At 56.1% G+C, this 10,826-nt stretch overlaps 2 protein-coding genes across 5 annotated transcripts in view; one reads left to right on the forward strand and one right to left on the reverse strand.

Moving 5' to 3' along the window:
- Positions 1–4,366: 4,366 nt before the first annotated feature.
- ZNF576 (zinc finger protein 576) lies at positions 4,367–7,839 on the reverse strand. Of its 4 annotated transcripts, none has more exons than XM_077747295.1 (3): positions 7,653–7,839; positions 6,759–6,859; positions 4,367–5,099 (listed from the first exon to the last, which is right to left on the reverse strand). In XM_077747295.1, the coding sequence occupies exons 2-3, from the start codon at positions 6,841–6,843 to the stop codon at positions 4,672–4,674; spliced, it is 513 nt and encodes a 170-aa protein (XP_077603421.1). In that variant the 5' UTR covers positions 6,844–6,859; positions 7,653–7,839; the 3' UTR covers positions 4,367–4,671. The 4 variants fall into 4 exon arrangements, with proteins under 4 accessions (XP_077603421.1, XP_077603420.1, XP_077603419.1 ...); XM_077747294.1 differs by lacking the exon at positions 7,653–7,839 and adding an exon at positions 7,334–7,645; XM_077747293.1 differs by lacking the exon at positions 7,653–7,839 and adding an exon at positions 7,086–7,316.
- A 72-nt stretch (positions 7,840–7,911) lies between these two features.
- Positions 7,912–10,826, forward strand: part of IRGQ (immunity related GTPase Q) — a 4,417-nt gene continuing 1,502 nt past the window's right edge. Inside the window, exons 1-3 of the mRNA XM_077747286.1 lie at positions 7,912–7,996; positions 8,296–8,827; positions 10,024–10,821. Of these exons, the coding sequence (XP_077603412.1) occupies positions 8,298–8,827; positions 10,024–10,821 (1,328 nt within the window). The 5' untranslated portion in view covers positions 7,912–7,996; positions 8,296–8,297. The remainder of the gene's footprint in view (positions 7,997–8,295; positions 8,828–10,023; positions 10,822–10,826) is intronic.

Raw genomic sequence — 10,826 nt, forward strand, 5'->3', positions numbered from 1 at the left:
GAGGGCCGGGCCTTGCAGGCTGTTCTACCACTGTGGGCTGTGTGTCCAGGTCTGAGTCCTTGTCACAGCCCTTAGAGGCAAGGGTCTATTCTCATGACCATTTCTCAGCTGCTCCAGCTAGGGCACGCGGAGCTTGACTTCGCGGCTACAGGTCACGCGGCTAGTAAGCAGAGCCCAGCTGTGTGGGGCTGGACGAGTGGATGCGGGGCCGCACCTTCCTAAGCATTGGGCCACATCCCAGAAAATGGCGGCCTGGCTCTCCACAGCCACCGTCCGACTGGCAGGAGCGTGTTTGGTCTCCTCAAAATGGAGGTTTTTTGGCTCTCTTGAAAATCGTGAGATCTCGATTGCTGAACCCACAATTCCCAAGGGGCAGTACGTTTCTGGAGCCGAGTAAGGCTTACCTCCTACCAATGGGCGTCCCCTCCTACGCGCCCATTCCCCCACATGTGGCACCTGGGCCCCTCACACCTTGCCTGCTTCACTGCTTGTGGTACCTGCTTGGCCACAAAGAGCCATTTGCATCTTGATGCCTGTTACAGGATCTCCTAGCAAAGCATCTGTCAAAGCCCACACTTTTCATCCTAGAAGCTCAGAATCTGGGAACCTGACATTTATCCACCCTTTGAATTGAGACTTTGATAACCATCACAGCTTAACATCAATGAACCGCAGACTCTTCGAAGCAGAAATTCACAGCTCGTTAAAACACCACGTATGGATTGTGTTTTCTGGAGCAGTGTGCTTAAGCCCTCTTCTGCCCTTTGTTTCTTCTGGGCCTTGTTTGTTTGTTTGTTTTTTAAATCAGGCTTTTTTTTTTTTTTTAGTGCAGTTTTAGGTTCATAGCAAAAGTGAGGGAAAGATGGAGATGTTTGCCGCGTACATCCTTGCCCGCACACAGGCATGCCTTCCCCTGCCCCCCGGTCCCCACCAGAGCGGGCTGTCTGTCACAACTGATGAGGCTGTGTTGATACCACATAATCGCAGTTTACATTGGGGTTCACTCTTGGTGAACCTTCTGTGGCTTTGGACAACACATAGTGGCCTGTGTTCATCACTATAGTATCATCAAGTATTTTCACTTTCCTAAAAGTCCCCTGTGCTCCCCCTGTTTATCCCCCCACACAATCCTTGGCAACCAGTGATTTTTTTTTTTTTTTTTTTTTTTTTTTTTTTTTTTNTTTTTTACTGTCTCCATAGCATTACCTTATCAGGTTACATAGTAGGAATCATGACAGGGCTTTCTAAGCATATATGCAGAGAATTATCCGTTCATCAGGAGAAGTTCCTAAGGATATGAGACACTGGGAATCAAGAGACCTAGTCTGCTGCCAGGGGTGAGGGGCGGTCATTCAGTTCCTGACCGGGCCCTGGAAACCCAGCTAGGAATTCCAAAGAGGATTTCACACACGGGATTGGGTGCGCAGCCCATAGAAGGCTGAAAGCACAAATGTGGACAAGTGGGGCAACCGAGAGATTCGTGCCTGCACAAAGCTCCCACCTCTAGGACCGGGGTACAGAAAGAGAAGGGACATTACCAGAGCCCGACAGGAGCCTGGAGGACAGGCCACATGCAGCTGTGTCTGCACCGCAAGGGAGGCACGGTACCGTGTGCTGAGAGTGTAGAAACGCACTGGAGCCTGAGCTGCTGCTGCTGGAGGGGCTCTGGCAGAGGCCCAGAGCGAGGGGAGTCCCTCCCCCCTCTTCCTGTCTGCCTTCTGCCCAGACCTCTCTTGCGCAGACCTTGAGGAAGACTCTGGAGGGAGTCTGGGAAGCATAACTGCAGAAAGCCCAGCACCACAGAGCATTGCTGGGAGGGCTGCAGGCCGACAGACACTGTAGCCAAACAGTGGGCGCCGGCGAGCATTTTTTTGGGGCTTCCGTGGCGAACATTGTCCTAGGTGCGGGGGAAGTGAGGAAGACATACCGCTTGCCTGCCCTCAGGTGATTGGACTCCAGAGTAAGGACACAGATAATGACACAACACGAGGGTGATCACCCTAGGTGTTAAAGAGTGCTGGGAAGAAATAAAGTCGGGGTAAGGGTTGATGGTACTACTTTAGCCAGGCAGGTCAAGGAGGAGTCTCTGAGGAGGTAGCATGTGTTGAGTGCTGAGTGATGTAGAGACAGCCTTGCAAAGTTCTGGGTTAGAGGACTCTAGGCAGCGGGAACAGCAAGTGCAAAGGCCCTGAGGCAGGAGGCAGCCTGGCACGTGTGGCTGGAGTGTAGTGAAGGTAGAGCAGAAAGGGAGTTGAGACTGCTTAGCGGGTGGGGACCCCATCGTTGGATTTTCTGGGCCTGGGTAAGGTATCTTTGGATGTATTTATGGGATGCCATTGGAGGATTTTAAGTGAGGAGCAATGTGAGCTGACTTACACACACAGGGTGGACTGTAGGCAACCGGAGGGGGCAGCTGTAGTGGCAGGTGCAGGGGGAGCAGTTAGGAGAGCAGCTACCGGAAGGGCCGATCAGACTCGGGGATTTAGTAGTGTACAGTTGACCAGTCCGATGGTAGCGGTGTAGGTGGGGGCTATAGGAGTCACGGCCCGTTTTAAGTTTCTGAGACTCCTGTTCGTCATCTTCCAAGTGATTGTCTCATGGCTGGCGGGGGGGACGGGACGTCTGGGGTTTGAGCTGAAGATAAAGATTTAGAAGTCACCAGTGATGCTATTTAAAGTGCTGGGAATCTATGACATCTGGAGAGTGGAAAGAACAGGAAGAACACAGGCAGGGTGGCTGTCTGTCTCGGGGGAGCATGTGTGATTAGAGCCTTAGGTTTGGGCATCTGGTTTTGGAAACTTCTGGGCTGTCACGAGGTGCAGCGGAAATATTTGGCTTTGGTGAAGCCGCGTTTTTGGAAAAAGTGTCGGCCAACTGACTCCAAACCAGTTTCCCCACAAGTCACCCCAGCTAAGGGATCCAGGCTAGCGAGCCCTGCACAAATCTCTCTCCCTCTCTCTCTCTCATTCACACACACACCCCACCCCAACCCCTACCCCCACAGGTAGTATTTCCCAGGGTGGGAATCCCAGTTTCCAGGCTCAGAGTAGATTGGTGTGTCACTTAGATGAGAGGTCAGCAAACTTCTATGAAGGACCAGATGGCCCTTGACTATTTTAATTTTAGGCTTTGTGGGCCACAGGGCCTCTGTTGCAACAACTCAGATCTGCTGTTCTAGGCTGCAGACAGGCTGTAAGTTATGCCGCCTGTGATGGAGACCCAAAATGATGGTGACTTTGACAAGATAGAGGTGTATTTCTCTCTTATATGGTAGCATGGAAGTGGATCTTCTAGAGCTGGGATGAGGACTGTGTTCCACGGAGTCCACAGAGGACGCAGGCTTCTGCTGTCTTGTTGCTCTGCCATGGCCCTGGATGGCTGGACAGCATGTCCGCACCCAGGCAGGAAGGTACAGGAAAGGCGTGTGAAGCTTGAGACCTCTACTCAGGAATACACCACACCCAGCAGCAAGGGACTCTGGGAAGTTGCCTTTGTAGCTACCATGTACCTGGCTAAAATTCGGGGGACACCGATCAGTCTCTACCATATCTCAGCTCTGGGGTTTCAGAACATCCCTCGGTTCAAATATATGATCGTTGTATGCAGGGTGTCCGCCATTGTCTCTAAGGGCAGGGCAGGTCATCCCAAGTCCCCAAGCACGTTCAGTGGTGCCCTGGTGGGACGCACCTCAGGGTTAGGCCTTTCAAGAGCTGAAAATAGGATCTTCATGGGAACTCTCCCAATGTTGGCCAAATACAACAGGAAACAGACGGTATCTCTGCTTGATTCCACACCAGATTCCCTGCAGGGCCAGGCCAGTTCTGACCTCAGCTCCCCCCTCCCTGTGCCCTTCTTATATTTCCCGGGAATATCTGCTCCAAAGCCAGAGTTCCTGGTTTAGATATTTTAATGCAGACCTTTTCTGTTTTTAGATACTATTTGTTATTTTATTCCTGTCATCTCACCTACACCTAGAAAAAAATACTCCATGACCAGAATGGTACATAAAATTATTTAAGTGGGCAATAAATTATCGGGGGAGGGGGGGATGTGTATGCCCAAATCCATCCAATACTGTGGCCCCTCTGTGAGTGGGACAGACTGAAGAGGGGAGGTGGGGAGGGGGTGGCGAGGAGGCAAGGACTTGAACTGCAACCCCTACATGACTCAGAACACAGCTCCCAACTCGGCTGCCCATCCCCAAAGGCCCACGTTGCTGCACACATCTGGGACCCCTGGTGCCATTACCATCCGGCAACACCTCACCTTCCCCGCCCCCCACTCAAGCACAAATCCAGGGGAGTTTGTTCCTACAGCCCATGGCATCCATCTGGGAAGAATTAAAGGTGATTACACAGTCTGCAGCTAGTTGTGATTTCAAACTATTTAATGGGACTGAGGGAGATAACGACAACTGTCCCTTTTGCTTGCTTGCTTTTTTTTTTTAAACAAAAGATTTCATTATTGTCTAATTTCACTGTATCCCTGAAGGCCTTTGTGTCCTCCAAAGACTGGAGCTCCAGATGAGAATCTTCTGGGTCCTATTATTTATCAGAAGTCCTTTGCCTGTCCAGGGAGGAAAGCAAATCCCTCCAAGGCTCCCATCTATATCAGAGGTGGGTTCCAGCAGCCACAGAACCCCCACTGCCCTAGGGAGGGATTAGCCCTCACTCAGAGCTCCCCCCGGGCATGCCGGATGTAGTGCTGATGCAGCCCGGCCTCCTGGGCAAAGTCCTGACCACACTCCGTGCAGGCGAAGGGGCCAGGAGGGGTGCGGGTCTCATGCGCCTGGCGGTGCCGCCTCAGAGAAGCAGCCTGCCCGAAGGTCTTGCCACAGTCAGGACAGGGGAAGGTGGGCGAGGCAGCGGTGGGTGCAACTGGCGCGGAGGGCCTCGTGGCCAGGCCATGGCCACGCTGATGGGCGATCAGGGCCTTGGAGGAGGGGAAGGAGCGGGCGCAGGTGAAGCAGATGAAGAGGGCCCCCTGCAGCTTCTGGGCCACGAAATCCGCTGGGTGCTCCCGCTTCATGTGGCGCTCCTGGAACTTGGAATCGGCGAAGGTGATGAGGCAGCGGGTGCACTGCGGGGCCCCCAGGTGGCCTGAGGGATGTGGGGAGAGGTCGGGGGAAGCCAGCAAGAGTCACCAGGACCTCTCCCAAGCCCCAGAGTCATGCCAGCAATTCACATTCAGTGTTTACCACGTGCCAGACTCTATGCCAGGGCTAGACAGTGGGCCAGACAAACTATTACTGGACCTGTTTTATGGATGAGCAGACTGAGGCTCAAAAAGGTTAGGCAACTTGCCCATGAACCCATGCAGTCAGGACTGGAACCCAGGAGTCTGCCCTTCCAACAGAGCCCTGTGATTAGAGCAGAGCCCCTGGAGCCAGACCGCCTGGGATCGAATCCCCAATCTGCCACTTCCTAGACAAATACAAGTTTCCTCATCTGGAAAATGGGGTAACGACCCTATCAGTATCTATCTCATTGAACTGTCGGAAGGAGTAAATGAATTACTTTATATAAAGTGCTTAGAACAGTGCTACACAGTGGTTTGCGGTTACTAGTATTGAGAAAGAGAAGCACAGCTTGATAGCCAGGGACAGGCCTGGCACTCACAGCGAGGCCTTGGCGTCCTCCCACTGAACACACACGGTTTCACAGAACGTTATTGGACAAGGCCAGGCTGTGACTGAGCTGAACCCAGCCAAGACCGTGCCATAATAGTGCCCGGACGCAGACAAAACACGAACGGTGTCCAGGCAACACGAACGACCAACCTCCCCATCCCTCCCGGCTATTAAGGGGTCTGCTGCTGCCTTCCCACCTCCCTCCTAGGGAAGATTCAAGATTGCCAACCTATCTTTTGCCCCTGCTTACTGGCAACATCCAACCCACAGCAAAACCCTTCCTTGAACCCCTCCCCAAACCACCTACCGCAAAAGCCCCAATCCTAGGATAAGTCCTAACACTAAGACATTCACAGTGCCCCAGGGTCAGGGTGTGTGTGCTTCCTCAGCGCTATTAGCCTTAAACCCAACTTCTTCAAGGGTAGGGTGTTCGTGGTGGTCTCTGGCCCGAGGGCCTTGACAGGGTGGCAGCTCATTGTTAGAGATAATCTCCCTGCCTCAGTTCCCTTACCTGAAAGTAATACTTNTTCAGGGTGTGTGTGCTTCCTCAGCGCTATTAGCATTAAACCCAACTCCTTCAAGGGTAGGGTGTTCCTGGTGGTCTCTGGCCCGAGGGCCTTGGCAGGGTGGCAGCTCATTGTTAGAGATAATCTCCCTGCCTCAGTTCCCTTACCTGAAAGTAATACTTAACCTTAAGTTCAAAGGCTCTGTCAGGAGGACTGAGATAATGAAGGTTAAACTGGTAGAACCTGGCCTAGCACAATAGCATTCAACAGAAGCTGTTGCCATCATTCCATATCGGCCTGGCTACAAACCTTCCCTTTCTCTGTCGCTAATCCCCATAACAACAGCCGAGTCACCTGAGTAGCTGCAGCCTCTTTTGACAGGGAAACCCAGGCCCAAGTCACAGTTGGGTTTTACATGGACAGAGCAGGGTGGGTACATCTGAGCGGAGTAAGAGTAAGGGTGGAGTGTGGCAGTTCCCGGTAGGGCAGCTTCGAAACCATTTATTACAGCCCCTCCCCAGCAGGCAAGTCCCTGTAACGCCTTGGACATGGAGATGCTACGGAAATCCTTTTAGCTAGCGTCAGCTCCTGCACCCCACCCTCCTCTGGCCAGCAGCACTCACAGACGTCGCCTTCTAGACTGCGGGGACTCCTCTCCTTGGACGAATCCTGCTGCTCCATGGTCTCTTCGGGATGCGGGTCCTCCATAGTGGCTGGGATCCCTCTGGTCAAGACAGTAGCACGCATGACAACAGTAAATCAAGTGAGGTCGCTCCTCGGTCTACAGCTTTAAGGGCCCGCTAATCCTATGACCTTTGACGGGCTCTCCTCGCCCCCATAAGATACCATCTTCTGGAACTCTAACCGAACGGAGCTCTGCCCTAGAAAAGTTTCAACCCTCCCCAAAGGTTCGACTCCCTACGTTTGTGACACTCTCAGAGCCTTCTCACCTGTGACCTGTGACCTCCTACATCAAACTAACTCCCTGAACTCCGGGCACGGAACCCTTGATCTTTTTGGACACCAGCTTCGACCCCGTCTCTCACGTGTCTTGAGGCAGGTAGTGGTGTCCAGGCTTTAGGTCGCCTGTTCCCCGGAGGCGTCATTCTCTGACATCCTGTAACTCTCCTTCCACCCTGAGCCCCCCGCCTCCCCCGCGCGCCTTCGACCGCGGCGTCCCGCTGCCCCCAAGCACTGCCCTCGGGGTCCCTCCTCCCGAGGCGGGTAGCCCAGGCCTCTGCTTTTCTCCGGACACCAGAGGGCTGCCTTTCGTTGCGCCGGTCAGTCACTCGTCACAGCGCCGCCACCCGGAGGGAAGCGGGGTAGGGCCGACCGAGGCTCAAGGTCTCAGCGGATTCCACGCCCTTTCGCCCGAGGAGCTTCTCCAAGCCGAGATCCCGGATGCCACCCGGCAGTGATGCAGTCGGGCCAACCGCGTCCTCGGAGTAACGGGAGGGGTCCTTCTCTATACTGGAGTGCGTTGTGATGACGTGACACGACACCCTTGCCGTACAGACCTCAGCTTCTGGCGCACGTGCGGCTAGGTGCTCCTGGCGCGCAGGCGCCTTGGTTCCCTCATTGTTCGGAGCCCCGCGGGTGGCCGGCGCTGGGGAGCGGGCGTCCGTGGGTTGCTCTGCGCAGGCGCCGCGAAGGGCTGTATCCCCGAGGTCGCGCTTCCAAGACACACCCCCTCCTTAAAGGACTGACGTCAGGTAAGAGCCCCCGGAACGTGTCGGGACGTTCCCAAGTCCTGGCGCTCTCACCTCTTCGGCCTCCGTCCGCCGGACCCTAGGGGCGGGGCTTCTCCGCGGCCCAGCCGCCGCCGCCAGCTGCGCTCCCGGGTCTTCAGGCTTTTTCCCCGGTTAGTGATTCGGCAGGGAGGAGTGGGGGGCAAAAACACCTATGTGTCTGAGGGAGGAGGGGTGGAGGCCGGATCTTTGAAACAGAAAGATAAATGTATCCAGAAAAAGGGCGGACAAGACACCCGGGTCCCCGGGGAATAGATAGGGCCTGGGCGCCGGATTTCTCCCTAGGAGTGACACCCAAGAATGGAAGGGGACAAGGTGAAGGACTGAAGTCTGACACCAGAGTGGGATGACTGGGAAAGGAAGAAGCTAGGTACTCCCTGACCCGTGTCCGCCCCACCCTTTTGATTTCCAGTTATGCCACCGCCGCGGGGTGACGTGACCGCCTTGTTCCTGGGGCCTCCGGGCTCTGGAAAGTCCGCGCTGATTGCAGCGCTGTGCGACAGGAATGTGGAGACGATAGAGATCCCCGAGGGACGGCCATACTCCGGCATCCCCAGCCTGCGAGCTGCGGGCCCCGGCCTCTTTCTGGGCGAGCTGAGCTGCCCACCCGCAGCGCCGGGGCCCTGGGCGGCGGAGGCCAATGTGCTGGTACTGGTTCTGTCCGACCCCGAGGGGAACGGGGAGCCCTTGGCCCCAGCGCTGGGAGAGGCAGCGCGGGCCGCCCTGGCCCGAGGGACCCCGCTGTTGGCTGTGCGGAACCTCGGTCCTGGGGATTCACAAAATGAAGACCAGGCCCGGGATCAGACAGCGGCCCTGCTGGACAGCGCGGGGTTGGGGACCGCGGCTCTCTTCGTGCTGCCGGCGGACTGCGGCAGCAGAGATGACTGTAAGGAATTGGAGCGCCTGCGGGTGGCGCTGCAGAGCCAGGCGGAGGTGTTGCAGAGGTAAGCGAGGAGTTTCGCGGTGGGTTGGAGACCAGGTCCTTCCCAGAAAACGAACGTTCTTGGAGATCCTCAAGACCTCCTCCCCACCCCCAGCGAGTTTGGGGCAGGCTTTGACAGGGCAGCTGTGGGAGGACCAGTTCTCGTCCAGGTCTCGCCCCTCATTGCAGGTTTGGAGGTCACCGAGGCTCCACCCCAAGCCAGTGCTTGGTGCTGGACCCTTTCCAGCCTTCTAGGCCCCTCCCCACCCAAGGGTCAGCTAGAGGTTCAGACCTGTTCTCCAGGTTCAGCCTCCTGTGAGCGTTCTGAGGTCATAAGCCCTACCTAACTACCCCAGTGAGAATTTTCGGAGGGGCCGGTAACTAACGACCTAATAGTACTCCCCCCGCAAAATTTTGAAGTAGGGCTTACTCAGCACACAAGCTTGTGATCCCCACGGAGATTTTACCCAAGGGCTCACTCTTTCGAGATCCTCAAGCTATACCGGTCCACACCCTCAGTGAGCCGTGTTATTTCTGGGTTTGCTCCCCCACTTCCTTTCTCTAATCCCATCTTGTTTCTGTGCCCACTTGCTGGCTACCTCCTGAATGTTTCCCCCCAACCCCTGGCCACCACCTATTTTATAGTCAAACTGAGGCTCCGTGCTTATCTTTTTCCTTAGCCACATCTTGATACGCACAGGTAGGTGAGGCTTCCCCCTCATTGGCTCTCGTTCCCCTCCTTACGCCTCATCTCAGCAAAGAGTGCCCTGGTGACCTTGCTCCTGTCCGCCGGTGCTCCTCTTTCCTTTGGTCCACAGTACAGTTGCGAGTCTTGACTTGGCCCGAGGTGGGCCTGTGAGTTTGGCTTGGCCTTTCTGAATCCTGCAGATCCCTTGGAAAAGCCCACCCCTGCCACGCCCCCTCATGCCCAGTCCCCGCCTCCAGACTGAATCCAGAGAATGGTTTAGCGGGTTCCCCTTTTTGAGGCTCTTTTGGAAACCTGATCTCAACCAACCCCCCGCATCCCTGCTTTAAGTCCTGGTTTCTGGATGCTGTACCATCCGTCTGTCCCCTCCCTTACCTGCTCCCTCTTCTTTCAGAGAGTATTCAGGGAAAACTCCACCCTCGACATCATAGCCTAGTCCTGTCCCCCACAACACCGATGCCTTGCGTTTAGATCCTCTTCTGCCCTAATCCCGTCTCTCCCTGTCTCCTCAGGCTCTTGCCACCGGCTCAGGATGGCTTCGAGGTCCTAGGTGCAGCAGAGCTGGAGGCTGTGCGGGAGGCCTTTGAGACGGGTGGCCTGGAGGCGGCACTGTCGTGGGTTCGCGCTGGCCTGGAGCGGCTGGGCAGCGCGCGTCTGGACCTGGCCGTGGCCGGCACGGCTAATGTGAGCCTCGTGCTGAACACGCTCCTCGGGTTGGATGCTGGTGACCCGGATGCCGAGTCTGTTTTCATGCCCCCGGGGCCCACGCCCTACCCGGCCCCAGAGCGTCCCAATGTGGTGCTCTGGAATGTGCCTCTGGGCTCCTCGGGCATTGCTGCCGCCCCCCATCCGACCCACTACGACGCCCTCATCCTCGTCACCCCGGGAGCGCCCACTGAGAAGGACTGGGCTCAGGTTCGGCCCTTAGTGCTGCCAGATGCGCCGCTGGTCTGCGTGCGAACAGATGGCGAGGGCGAGGATCCAGAGTTTCTGGAGGACGAGGGAAAGGCCGAGAAGCCCAGCAGCGAGAGCTTAGAGAACGCTAGCGGAGGGGAGTTGAAGAATGCACGTGGGGAGGGAAGGGAGAAACGTGGCGCTGGATTGCAGAAAGATAGCGGGGAAGGTTCCGAGAAAGCAGGCAGCGAGAGTTTGCCGCGTGTTGGCGGTGGCGCGAAGAAATCGGGCAGTGGGGACTCAGGGCGCGCGGCACTGAGCCCTGAGGATGAGACGTGGGAGGTGCTGGAGGAGGCGCCGCCGCCCGTGTTCCCCCTGCGGCCGGGCGGACTCCCCGGGCTCTGCGAGTGGCTGCAGCGAG

Source organism: Crocuta crocuta, unplaced genomic scaffold (assembly GCF_008692635.1).
Source record: "Crocuta crocuta isolate KB4526 unplaced genomic scaffold, BGI_CrCroc_1.0 scaffold334, whole genome shotgun sequence".
NCBI classification, from domain to species: Eukaryota; Metazoa; Chordata; class Mammalia; order Carnivora; family Hyaenidae; genus Crocuta; species Crocuta crocuta.

What these genes read in the sequence shown, in the direction of transcription:
- ZNF576 (XM_077747292.1), bottom strand. Translation starts at nt 6,882, where the DNA reads ATGCGTGCTACTGTCTTGACCAGAGGGATCCCAGCCACTATGGAGGAC. An exon ending in CAGTCTAGAAGGCGACGTCT is followed by an intron (nt 5,100 to 6,758) that starts GTGAGTGCTGCT and finishes CACATCCCTCAG; the next exon opens with GCCACCTGGGGGCCCCGCAG.